The sequence below is a fragment of the Mytilus galloprovincialis genome, chromosome 10, assembly GCF_965363235.1.
Source record: "Mytilus galloprovincialis chromosome 10, xbMytGall1.hap1.1, whole genome shotgun sequence".
NCBI classification, from domain to species: domain Eukaryota; kingdom Metazoa; phylum Mollusca; class Bivalvia; order Mytilida; family Mytilidae; genus Mytilus; species Mytilus galloprovincialis.
In genome coordinates, this window is record NC_134847.1 from 68,358,130 (window position 1) to 68,371,877 (window position 13,748).

At 31.3% G+C, this 13,748-nt stretch overlaps 1 protein-coding gene across 1 annotated transcript; it reads right to left on the reverse strand.

Annotated features, from left to right (window-relative positions):
• Nucleotides 1-939: 939 nt before the first annotated feature.
• On the reverse strand, nucleotides 940-3,110 carry LOC143048217 (uncharacterized). The gene is made up of 3 exons (XM_076221769.1): nucleotides 2,954-3,110; nucleotides 2,272-2,518; nucleotides 940-1,761 (listed from the first exon to the last, which is right to left on the reverse strand). Exons 1-3 carry the CDS (start codon nucleotides 3,014-3,016, stop codon nucleotides 1,571-1,573), a joined length of 501 nt encoding a protein of 166 aa, XP_076077884.1. The 5' UTR covers nucleotides 3,017-3,110; the 3' UTR covers nucleotides 940-1,570.
• Nucleotides 3,111-13,748: the final 10,638 nt, after the last annotated feature.

Sequence of the window (13,748 nt, forward strand, 5' to 3'; positions counted from 1 at the left end):
TTTCTTTGTGTTGTATCGTTGCTGTTTCACTGACATATACATACCATATAGTTATAAATCACATTAAATATAGGAACCTTTACTAATAATTGCATGTTGATGAATTCAAGTTTTTATTTTAAAGAGAAGAACTATCAAAGTTTGCTGTTTTTTTACATCCTCATGACAATGTGTCCATAAGCGAAATACCTTAGCATTAAACTAAATTATCAGGATTATTTTGAGTACTTCAGCAGAGATCTTTTAACCTCCATCTCAAGCTAGGAATCAACTGTCCAATTATGGTTGACGTATACGTTAGGATTAGTATGTATATTTTGCTTCAACATGAATCTGAATCATCTTTGTCATCGTACTCAGTTCCTGGAAAATGACCGATAAGGGAAGAACAATTAAAATTACTAATTACATTAATGTAATATTTGATAGTGCTTTAGGTTGTTATTACTCTCTTTCTATTAGTAATAACGTTAATACGGAGATATACCATTTGAAAAATGATGAATATATATTAGAATGTTTCCTTTGACTCAACTACTACAATCTATTATCACTAGCAGGTCTTTTGTTCGATTTTTTCTCTCAAAAAGCTCGAGACCGTCTACACGTGTTTGTCTTACGTCACAGGCCTCCTACACACTTGATTCCTAATTGTAACAATGGGTCTTACAAATGTCGGAAATAAAAACTTGACGGGCGGTGTATACGTTTAAAAATAAAGACATTTTGAACAGCAACATAAGAATGTTGATCGGATATTTAGTCATACATGTATTTACATTACGGTTGAAGTGTCACTTGATAATAATTTAATTAAATACTACAAACTATAGAGCTGACTAACAAGAAAGTATATTTATCACTGATAACATAAGTATCCAATAATACCATTAAAGTACATTCATTCATAAAGCCCATTAAATAAAGTACAAACAAAAACAAGTTTAAAACATTTATTTGATAAATAACGATAAGATTTACAATAGGGTTGCGAAGGGTGTGTCCCAACACCAAACAACTCTATGCATAACTGCACTCTTGCTCGTAAAGGTATTTAAACTATAGATACCTTGATGACCCCTCGTGATAAAAATTAAATTAGTTGTAGCATTTTAGTTTACGTCTTTGGGTCATGAAGTGCACATTTGTTAAAGACAATATACCGTAACTTGAACACATATCCGTCTACCTCTTGGTAATTGATTTTTAATGTCTTTTTAATTGAAAAAAGCATGATTAAAAGTTTCTAATTGAGCAAATGTTCAGGTGTGGAACAACTTTCGTGTTTCCTATCAATGCTGACATATATGATCACATACAGAAAGAATGTTTCAGAGGAAGAAAGCACACACAAAGAGGACTAGCAGTTTTACTCAATCATTTGAAGCATCAGTATGTATAGCTGAGAGAGCCTTCGTATTCAGTAAATATAAAACGCCTCATTTTGCTTCATTGCACAATTCAACTTTCGGCCTGCCTCGCCGTAATCATTTCGAACGTTCCTTGATAATTGCTTTCGCCCGAACTTCGAAATAGTATTGCTTCAGATATTTCTGACGATTTATTCTGATCAGCTACAGAGGTTTGATTTTGACAGTTTCCAAACACGGATATTTGTTCTCAAGATATCCTCATCACAAATGTCACTATCAGAATCCCTTATGAAGGACAAAGATGGTGGTCGAGATAATTTGGGTGATCTCGTTGATAAATCCTCTTCACTTTCGGAATATTCACTCATATCTTCAGAACAAACAGATCCTGAAATAAAAATAGAATAACATGTTGAAAATGATGAAATATTCAAAGTTTTTCACTAAATAAAAACAAATTGATACATTATGCAATCTATAAGCTACTGAATAATAAAATAAGGTTCTACATTATGCACATGATTTTCTGATATGTTTACAAAATTATACGAATGTATTAGTATTGACATGAAACAAAACACACATTATATTTGCATCTAGAAAGGGGACGTTTTTGTTGGCTAATTTAATTGAAATAATAAAATTAAGAACGATTACGGTAGATGTAGGTTTAACTCCCCTTAATGAGATTTTTCTCAACTTGTTTCCAGATCCCAAATTTGAATTCAAGGTAAACCTTATTTTTGTACTTTTCCATTAATAAATACTGTTTAAACTAACTCCACTGAGGTAGCAAGCAAACGAATAAATTAGCTTTAAACATCAGGAATGCAACATACGTTTTCAACATACGATGGTTGTATATACAAATGTCAGTTTTATTTAAATATAAAATTACCTTCTAAACTTGATGACGAGCCCATTGTATCTTCGAATATAGGAGCACTTAGTCTTCGTGTAAATGTTTTCTGTTCTATTTGATTGGTAGAGTTTGGAAGCGTATAACTACTCATACACCTTCTTTGGTGACCAGAAATGGTTCTAGCTTGCCGCTTGTGTCCTTGCCGTTTAGATAATGTTTGTATGGTATCGTTTATATTAAGAAGTTGCTTCATCAGTTTTACATCTTGGCTTCTGAGATCAAGCTGAAAAATAATGTAAAATAATCATTAAATTATATAAAACAAAATGTATTGTAAAACAATAAGTGTTTTTAAACATAAGTTAAAAAAAAAATATTAATGGGGGTTTGTTTTTAAAGTTTACGTATGAAACAAATAGTATATAGAAAACACTGTTCACTTTTGTACTGTTTATGGTAAACATGTATGATAGGGAGTTGTCTCATTGGCACTCATACCAATTCTTCTCATATCTATGTAGAAAAAGCTCCGGATTCGGGCTATTTATCCAGGTCTTAATAAAGATATTGAATAATGAATGTCTTTTTGACAAAGGAAGGATTTTTATAAACTAAAATAAAAATTATTTTAGAAATATTACAGAAAATCCTGAACATACATGATATCAACAATAGAAAAATAATGTCAACCATTTAAAATAGAAAAAAAACAACTTACCAGTTCATTTCTTAATGTATTCAAAGCTAACGTAATTCTATCATCCACATTATTCTGTTCCATGTTTACAATATAAAATATAAAGATCTTTACACGGTAAGTGTTCTACTATTAAATGATAATGTCAGTTCATTTCATCTCTTTTATACCTTTAACTGTTAACTATTTATCGGATCAGTAATTCCCAATTTACCACGCACCGTATAGGTTGTACGTTACCACCTCAGAGTCTTTCAAGTACGTTGCACTTGACGGTGTCAATATTTTAATAGGATGTAGTATTCGGTTATTGTAGAGATCAAGGTATTTTAAGGACTTTATATCTTATTAGACGGAAATTATCATTTATACAAATAAAAATATTCTTTATGAAAACAACATCTAGACAGTACATGTAGATTATATTTATTATGTACTTATTAAAAGTCGACAACGTTTTAATACGAGTTTAAAAAAATATAAAAATTTTAATCATATTACATTGACACTGCAACAGAGCATGTTAGCCTGTAAAATGACCTTAAATTTATTCACTTCATTTTTTAATACATGTTCTGTTTTGAGTAACTACAACTTTTGAACAATTATAGTTTACCCCAAAAACCGTGTCTTACTTATATATTGTAGGAGTCTTTTACTCTGTGTTGAAGGTCGTTGTAGTTTTGAGATGAAGCTTTGCTTTTTGTGTATTTTTGCTATTCATACATGTACTGATATTGTATCATGGATTGATACCCCATATCCTTTGTTTTTTCAATTACATTAGGTACTCAAAAATCAATGTATTAAATAACGTATTCGGAATACACGTTAAAGTATGACTTTTTAGAAAAAAAATATATCAATCATACTGACAGTACATGTAGAATAGTAAACAAAATAGCTTTTTTACTTAACTTTTGATATTTATTATTTTCTTTTTCATGAATATATCCAATTCTTTAACCTCTAAAGCCTCAATTTGTAATGATTTAGGTTGCAAATTGGTTGTTACTTCTTTTTCTTTTCGTGTGTGTGTGTTGAATTTTCTTTTCTATAAAACATTCACATAAAAGTTGTTTGAATAGAGATGTTATATTGTATTAATAATGCGTTTATGGGTATTCACTACTACATTTAAAATCTTATCATACTTAGTAAATAAGAGGTCATGAAGGACTAATTACTTATCTATTTTCTTTAAAAACGTATTTAATTATTTTTTAAAGACAAATTGTTTTAACGAAATCCTCGAATTACACATTTTGATAATATGTAAGGAGATATATACATGTGTGCACAGTCACATGCATGCGCTTCCACCGCCTCTAGGAATTGACACTTCAATGACTTAATTAGTTTTCCCTGTAATACTTACTAGTGGTTTTTCCAGACTGGATTTTTACAAATTTACTGTGGTTTATCATCAAAAGGTCATTTGTGGTTTTAAGGTCACTCTAATATACATAAAACATTTATTTAAAAAGTGAAGGTTTTCTTGCTTAATATTGTAGAGGTTGTGTCTTGTATGGATTTCTCTCGATCGATCGATCGATCGATCGATCGATCGATCGATCGATCGATCTTGATCTTGGAAAATGTTTGGTGTTATGGCAGTGCTTTCTTGAAGTCTCTGTCAAATCATTCACATCATTATAGACTCGGGGAGATTAAGGGCTAACTTATTTTGTGTTTTATGTCTTTCTTTGCATATTGTATGTTGAATTTTACATGCGTTCTGATCATGTTTTTTGTGTAGGTGAGGTTGTTTTTGTTTCGCGGACTTATACACCACATTTCCTTTTATCTATACCCGTAAGTTTTAAATGTTTACGTAAAACAATTTTAGTTTTAACTATTTTATGAATTTATTTAAAGAGACATCAGAACAGCAGATTTTGCAAGAACTCAAGCTATATCGGCCGAAACAAATTAATCACCATATATGACGACAAATTCCACTGGAACACACAGTGTATCGGCCGGTACACCTGGAACATCATCTTCATAAATGTGCTGAAATTAGTAACAATGCGTTCTGTACACCGTGGAACACATGCATAAAGTAACAGTTCCATCTCATAGTAGAGTCTATGCGCATTTTCTTTGTGGTGTTGCACCGATCCGCATAGAGACGACTTTTTGACAGACTATCCATTCAACAACGAATATTTTTGAACAGGTATAAAACATTGTTGAAACCGAGGTACTTGTATTGTTAGAATTTTGTTAGAACATACACACTTTTGAAAAGTTTCTATTGTTCTAGGCACTGCAGTGAATATGATTGTATTTCAATTTATTGTGCCAAAATGGGCATTTTTTAGATAGAATATGTCTTTTTTATATCGCTCAACTTTTAGTATTCATTTTAAAAGAAGTTTGCAAATTTAAATGAACATTGATATTCATTTTTTTTAAATTCCATTCGATCATTATTCTTTTTAGAATATCAATAATATTTTATATTATTTATAACATGAACGGAACTTATTTGGCTGCAGAAGATTCGGATTTTGACAATCAATGATAACACAAAATCCGTATTTTTATGCCAGTACCGAAGTATTATATATATAAATGTATTCATGTATATATTATGTTATGTTTTGTAAAATTAACGGTGAGAGGTAATTACACTATTTGTACTCCTACAGCTATAAATGATCGTTAAGTATTTATAAACAACCACAATAGAATAAAACATTCATTCTAAATTATTAAGATGTTTGTGATTTTTTTTTATCTCAATTTGACAGACGACCTGCACTTTTAAGTTTTCAATTGTATATAATCATAATGACCACCCTAAGGCCCTTTTACTGTACAAAGAATGTCATTATCATGCGTGCCCTTGATTATAAATGAAACGTCTGTAGAGGTAGAAATTCAAGGTTAAACTTTAATTTCAAGAGAATAAAAGACCACATCAGTGGCGGATTCAGAATTTTTCATAAGTGGGAGCCCACTGACTGCCTAATAGGGGGCCGCTCTAGTCATGCTTCAGGGATTCCCTATATAATCAACCAATTTTTTAACAAGTTTAAGATCTATATCAAGATATTTCATAAGAATAGCAATACAACTATACCAACTATTTTTGTTTAAACTATTTAGTGACCTAGAGACATTTAGGGCTTCAGAGAGAAGGATATCATCAGACTTTAATATATATTTATAATATCTAAACATATTTAAAATTACTTCAAGAAATAAGGGATATCTTCCTATTTCACCCAATACAGCTATATTTGTAGATTTTTTTACCTAAACCCATAGAAAATTTACAGAATTTGCAATGAATACTTTCTTGTTTCGTGTCCTTGCATAGTTTAAATAGGATCGTTGGTTGTATTGTTTTCTTATAAGCAGTTGCTCTCAAACGTGTATATAAAAATAATAGAATGTATCCATAGTACGCGGATGCCCAACTCGCACTATCAATTTTCTATGTTCAGTGAACCGTAAAATTAAGATCAAAGCTCTAATTTGGCATTAAAATTAGAAAGGTCATATCATATATAAGGAACATGTACTAAGTTTCAAATTGATTGGACTTCAACTTCAGCAAAAACTACCTTGACAATAAACTTTAACCTGAAGCGGGAATAACGAACGGACGGACGGACAAAGAAACGTACGCACAGACCGAAACACAACATGCACATAGACGGAACATGCAAAACAATTATTAGATTCAGTTTTTCATCCGTATATCTTGATTGAACTACCAATGAAATAATAGTCTGTGGAAGCAGTATAGCATATGTTTATAAAAATTATAAAAACGTGTGACACGATTTTGATTAGTTATGAGGGCCAGTAATAAGTTTTAGAGAACGCCAGTTGGCACCATTTGAAAAGTGTTGTTTTGAAAGATTTTTTGTGAGATATTTGAAATGAGTGCAAAGACTGACGCTACCACTACATAAGGTAAGATAGGATCAACTTTGATCGAATTGGAGTTACGCTATTGTACTAGGTTATTTGTCTCCTCATAAGTGCTTTTGGCGTCCTCATTCAAAAAAAGTCATTGATAATGAACACCTATGTTGTATATAATACTTCGATTGAAAGTGAAACCACGTTTCCTACGCCAAGGATAAATAATATCATACTTATATAAACAATTATCAAGTACAGTTTTTCTTCCGAATGGTACCTTTTCATCTTGATTGAACTGCTAATGAAAAGCTATACTTGTATAAAAAAGTGAACAACAAAATGAAGGGTCAGTAATACGTTTTAGAGAAAGCCAGTTGGCACTATTTGAAATGTTTTGCTTGAAAGATGTTTTATGAGATACTTGAAACGAGTGCAAACACTGAAGCTAACACTAAAAAAGGTTGGATGGGATTAACTTTATAGAATATCGAGTTACTCTATTGTAGGCTATTTGTCTCCTCAAAAGTACTATAGTCTATTGTCGTCCTCATCCAAAAAAGTCAATAATATTAAACACCTAATGCACCTATGTTGTAAATAATACTTCGATTGAAAGTGAAACCAAGTTTCCTACGCAAAGAAAAGTATTTCATGGCTGTCATAACTGATGATTGCATGTAATAATGAATAACAACATATAAGTTTACAGATATAATTACTTTTACCTACAAAGCATGGCGTTAACACAATGAATAGGGTGTAAATAAAAAAAAAGATGTTGGAAATACGTAAAAAGGGCAAACATTGTAGTATATATACATGTCAGCATCAGCTTGTCATATTTTAGGGTATTCCAAATAATGAAAATTATTACTCACAAGGAATACCAAACAATGATATTTTATATTATGTGGTTATGCCCACCAAAGTCTAGAGTTTATCCAGCAGTTATCCTAAATTAGCAACATCTTAAAATATTGGTATATCGTATCTTTTGAAATTGCTTATTTCTTAAAATAGAAATAAAACATGTTCAGTCATAAGTATTGACGTCAGATCATTGCAAGTCTCAGTTATTGTTTCTTTTTATATAGACTCTGGGTAATTAAGTATTTACATAATGTAATATTTTACAACAATAAGTTGAGCTTTAGGTATGTTTTGTTTTTTGTGTCGTTGGGTTGCTGTTGTATAGACGTATACTGCACATCTCAGTTTCGTCGTTACGTGTATATATTTTAACGATCACAATAAGGTTGCTGAAAAAAAACTACACCTCGTTATAAATTTTAAGCTATATTGATGTTAAAATTTTGAAACAAGATATCAATTGAAGAAACATATTTCTTACGAAAATGTCTGAAAAATGTATTTGTATAAATTATCTTTATATTGTATTCTTACGTTATTGTAAAAATTGAGTCAGCCGGGTTTGATACATACGCTTAAACATATGGGAATCGCGATAGAAAGAAAATTTGATATATGAATATTCGAAGCTGAATAGATTATTAATTTGGATTTCTGGTTCACATAGAGAAGATAGGCAATATATCAGGCTATCTTAGAACCAAACAAATACAACTAGAAAGTGAAACATATCCTAATATTTATTACAAACAATGCAATCAGGTAACATGAAAACTTTATTTATTCCAAACATATGGATTTCTTACGTAACACTTGACATTCATAAGGGTAAGTTCATAAACATGAAAAAACAGCGAACACTATACTTTCTTTCAAATGTAATTTCATCCTTCGAAAAACCTAGTAAAACTGTTTATTTTGAAGAAGAGGTTATTGTGTGGTAGACAAAAATGTGATTTTCTTCTGTGTCGTTTGTTTTGCAGTTTAATTAGAGTATTTCATTGTTCGTTTCTATTGATATCCCAATGTATCAGATGATGCTTCATGTTTACATTCGAAATCGTGCAAGTGGCTATGTTCACTTGTGTCAATATGTCTTTTGGTGGAGTTAATCCATTTCAATTGATATTTTATCTATCTATGTTGAGATGTTACGCTATTGTTTCGGGTACGGGTGAAGGTTGGTAACTATTAAAACGTTATAACCCGCTTCATTTATTTGCACCTGTCATAAGTCAGAAACCTAATTTTTAGGAGTTGTCGTTTGTTTATGTGGTTCATAAGTGTTTCTAGTTTCTCGCTTTTTATATAGATGAGACCGTTTTCCCGTTTGAATGGTTTTAGAGTAGTCATTTTGGAGGCCTTTATAGCTTGTTGTTCGGTGTAAGCTAATGCTCCGTGTTGAAGACCACACTTTGACTTATAATGGTTTTTCTTTTACAAATTGTGACTTGGTTAGAGAATTGTCTCATTGGCAATCATACCACATCTTTTTATATCTATTTTATTTTTTGTCCAATCATCTTGTATTTTCTTCAATGCATGATATAAACAAATGTTAGAAATAAAAAGAAAGTAAAGTTGACATTTAAAGCGACATTTTTCTCGTCCAATCCAATGAAAACTATTTGAATTATTTTATGAAAGTGCTCAAACTATGCAATGAAACCCATTTATGACAAAAAGGCACCCATCCCTATTTGTAAGCAGGTAGAAATATGTGACCCTGAAATCTGCCAAGTACGCTTATAAACTTACAAATTAAATCAGCTGTCTTTTTTTTAAACGAGATATGAGACAAACATATGTGAAATGAAACAAAGGTTGCTACTCATTCTGGCAGAGATGAACGTAAATGTATTCTGTTATTTTTGTTATGTTCATTTGTCTTTTTATCTTAAACTTTTGATTGGCTGAGCTACAGATCAGTGCGATGTACTAATCAACAACCATTTTCCCCTCCCACTGTGCTTCAGTCGATTAAGACTCAGAATTAAATTTTACACATTTTTATGATATACTCATTTGACACTGACATAATTTTAAGTATTGTTTTTATTAATTTTGTTAAACATTTACATCCTCGAACTTACCAATACCAGGCTTTATATATTATATAACTAATCCTATATAAACAGTTACTGAAACAATGTGCATATTTCAATTTTTATGCCCACCTACGATAGTAGAGGGGCATTATGTTTTCTGGTCTGTGCCTCCGTTCGTCCGTCCGTCCGTCCGTCTGTGCCTCCGTTCGTCCGTCCGCTTCAGGTTAAAGTTTTTGGTCAAGGTAGTTTTTGAAGAAGTTGAAGTCCAATCAACTTGAAACTTCGTACACTTGTTCCCCATGATATGATCTTTCTAATTTTAATTCCAAATTAAAGTTTTGACCCCAATTTCAAGGTCCACTGAACATAGAAAATGATAGTGAGAGTGGGGCATTCGTGTACTATGGACACATTCTTGTTTTATTAATTATTTTTGGTGATTAAACACAACTTTTAAGCACCGCGTTTGGGCTATTTCATGGCGGATTTTTTTGGGCGGAGGAGGCCATTGTGCCAGGAGAAAACAACCGAACTTCGATAGGAAAACTGACAATCCATGTTAATTAAGATTGGAGTCGAGTGCACCCACATGAGCGGAGTTCGAACTCACAACCTCGGTGTTGACTAGCTTGTGATTACAGAAGTAACTACTTAGACTACTCGGCCCTTATACATACTTTTTTGAGAAAAGAGGATAAAGAAACAAAAGGAATATTCAAACTAAGAAGTCGATGACAAGGACATGGCAAAATCAAATACAAACAAAAGACAAAAAACAGTATACAAAACACAATATAGAAAACAAACGAGTTGAGTCATATGCAATAACCCTCATGTCATAAACAAAAAAAGAGGATGTGTTAAAATGGGTCAATAATAAAAAGTAAAATCACAAAAATACTGAACTCAGAGGAAAATCAAATCGGAAAGTCCATAATCATGGCAAAATCAAATCACAAAACACATCAAAACCGAATGGACAACATCTGTCATATTCCTGACTTGGTACAGGCATTTTCAAATGTAGAAAACGTTCAATGTTTATGAAACAATTTTAAAATTTTCACATAGGCAATGTTAGCATACAGGGTTAAACAATCAAAAGTATGTAAGAATTAATTTCAGAAATAGACCGAGATTTAAAATTGTCCAAAAGATCTATGGAATTTATAAGAATCCTCAAATGGTTCATTCAAATACGTGATTAAATTATTTGACGTTTGTGGTTCAACGTATTTTCTTAATAACTTAACGTACTGCTTTGGATTTGAAAATTCCGTTGCTTTTAGTAAACAAGACGTAGTACGTCATGTATCAATAGCATGGATCTGAAGTCGAACTTCATTAAACATTAGAGCATGCTACCTTCAAATAAAATTTGTAATACTAAATTATGTGTTAATCAATAGTTATTGCTCTTTTGATTTTCAACTTGTCACAAAAGGAAAACAAACTCTTTTTCTGAGTAAATTTACTCTCCGACACTTAAATAAAGTTCAAAACAATAGATTTCGAAAAGTGTTATTCATACACTGGATTTGGACAACAGATAAAATAGACAATTTTTTATTCACAACCATTAAGCATTTTTTGTTTTTTATTTCCTTTGTGGATTATTTCTATCAATGTTGTGACAAGATTAACAATATGTGTCCAAGTGATATATGGCAACAACATTGCTAGAAATAATCCACAAAGGAAATTGAAAACAAAAAATGCTTAATGGTTGTGAATAAAAAATTTCATGGTGCAGATAAGTCCAATGTTCACCTTGTTAACCTTAACATTAAAAGAACATTTTGTTTATCTAACAATGACCTTGGACATACACGAACCCTGTCTTCTGACACACAAGAAAATCAAAGATCAAATATAATAACCATAATATGATAACTTGTAGATTAGTTATGTGTAAACTTGTAGATCTTTGATAATCCAATGTCAAAGAAAAAGAATTGAATAATTGAACTGAATCCAAAATAAAGGTTTATATAATGTATTAAAGACCGGTCGTGTGTTAACCTCTTGTGATGTCTCTTAGGTTTTATGTGTCGACGGGTTGGTTGTTTACTTGTTGACAAATACGCCAAACAATACTATATTTGTTGTAATGGTCAAGTTACGGCAATAATATAAAATCTCTTTTTTCGTTATTTTTATTTTCCATTGCGTGTGTTTGTGTGAGGCTGATGGAAAGGGGGATTCTCAAAATGAATTAGCGAGTCTTTATTTACACCAAGATGAAGAGGAACTGTGTGTGATCATTGATGTATATATGTTTTTAATTTAATTCTACTACAACTGATTAATAGATTATAAGGTTAGAGCAGCAAACAGTAAAGTGCAGTGTTTTTATAAGGTAATATCGGCGCAGTTCAAAATACTAATTTTGCTTGATGTGTTTTTGTTTTGTAACCACAAAGTAAAGAACGAGTCAAAAGAATAATACAGACAAACGTACAAGATGACAGAAAATCATCTGTTTAAAAAAAGCTACACACATGGCTAAGTTATATCAACAAAAACTTTCAATAAATCAGACGAGAGTTAAAGTTACCACATAAAGACAAGTAGTCGGCAGTGCTTCATTTGACTTATAACAAAATCTACAGTGATGCTTCCTAACCTCACGCATGCTTTGCATCAAAATTAAATTTCTTTGTTGTTGTATTAATACAGTAGATGATACTCGTTATTTACTTTATTTTCGACATATTGCTCACCGTTAAGATGTTTTCATTGACTTCCATTACCGGATTGTAACAGCATGTATCATGTTATATAGTGTGGTCGAAGTCTAGAGAGACAATTGCCTTTTTTGTAAATATTTGAAAACCACAAACTTTAAAGTAGATGTTTCAATATAATCAGTTATAAAATTATTTACACCACGAGGAAGGGGAAGATGAACTGTGTTGATATAAATAGCTTTTTCCCTCTAAATTACAGTTGTATGTTATTTTCTTAAAGGCAATACCTTTTTATTGTATCATTGATGTATATATGTTTTTTTTTTGTTTTTTTGTTTTTTTTACTGCTATATTTTATTGTTTCAATGCGATGTTTGTCTTATATCATAGCGATGTTTTTTTAATATCAAAAATTAATGAATGCGATACTTTTCTAGTATAACTGCTATAGTTTTCTAATGTAAAATGAATACGATGACACGTCACAATGCATGTCAAGAAAACCGCAAACATGATTCACAAACTTAGTTCATGACCGGCTTAATGTTTGAGGATCAATATCACTAAAATTTCGTATCTGTAACAAAATTAACGCTTATATGAACTTATCATTTTCGAAAATGTTGCTTGACCCTAATAGAAGAGCATTTGCATTATTCACGCATCCGAACACGTGCACGGATCGACGCACACGTATCGGACAGACCTGTCAACAACAATGATCCAACCCCGATCTCAATCAAAACCAAATGCATTATAAAATATTTTATGTATATATGTTTTTAATTAAATCCTATTACAACTCATTAAAAGATTATAAGGTTAGAGCAGCAAACCGTAAAGTGCAGTGTTTTTATAAGGTTATATCGGCGCAGTTCAAAATACTAATTTTGCTAGGTTTGAAGTGTTTTTTGTTTTGTAACCACAAAGTAAAGTACGAGTCAATAGAATAATACAGACAAAAGTACAAGATGACAAAAAGTCATCTGTTTAAACAACGCAGCATACAGGGCTAAAGTTATGTCACCAAAAAGTTCATTTAATCAGACGATATATAAAGTTACCACATAAAGACAAGTAGTCGGCAGCGTTTCCTTTTGATTTATAACAAAATCTAGGGTGATACTTCCTTACCTCACGCATGCTTTGCATCAAAATTAAATTTCTATGTTGTTGTATCAATACAGCAGATGATACTTGTTATTTACTTTATTTTCACGCAAACGACATATTGATAACCATAAGGATGTTTTCATTGACTTCCATTACCGGATTGTAACATTGTGTATCATGTTTTATAGTGCGGTCGAAGTCTAGAGAGAC

Excerpts from the sequence above, each read along its gene's own strand:
- LOC143048217 (XM_076221769.1), bottom strand. The coding sequence starts at position 3,016 with ATGGAACAGAATAATGTGGATGATAGAATTACGTTAGCTTTGAATACA. Across the intron at positions 2,519-2,953 it reads ATACATTAAGAAATGAACTG|CTTGATCTCAGAAGCCAAGA; the intron begins GTAAGTTGTTTT and ends ATTATTTTTCAG. Across the intron at positions 1,762-2,271 it reads CTCGTCATCAAGTTTAGAAG|GATCTGTTTGTTCTGAAGAT; the intron begins GTAATTTTATAT and ends TTTTTATTTCAG.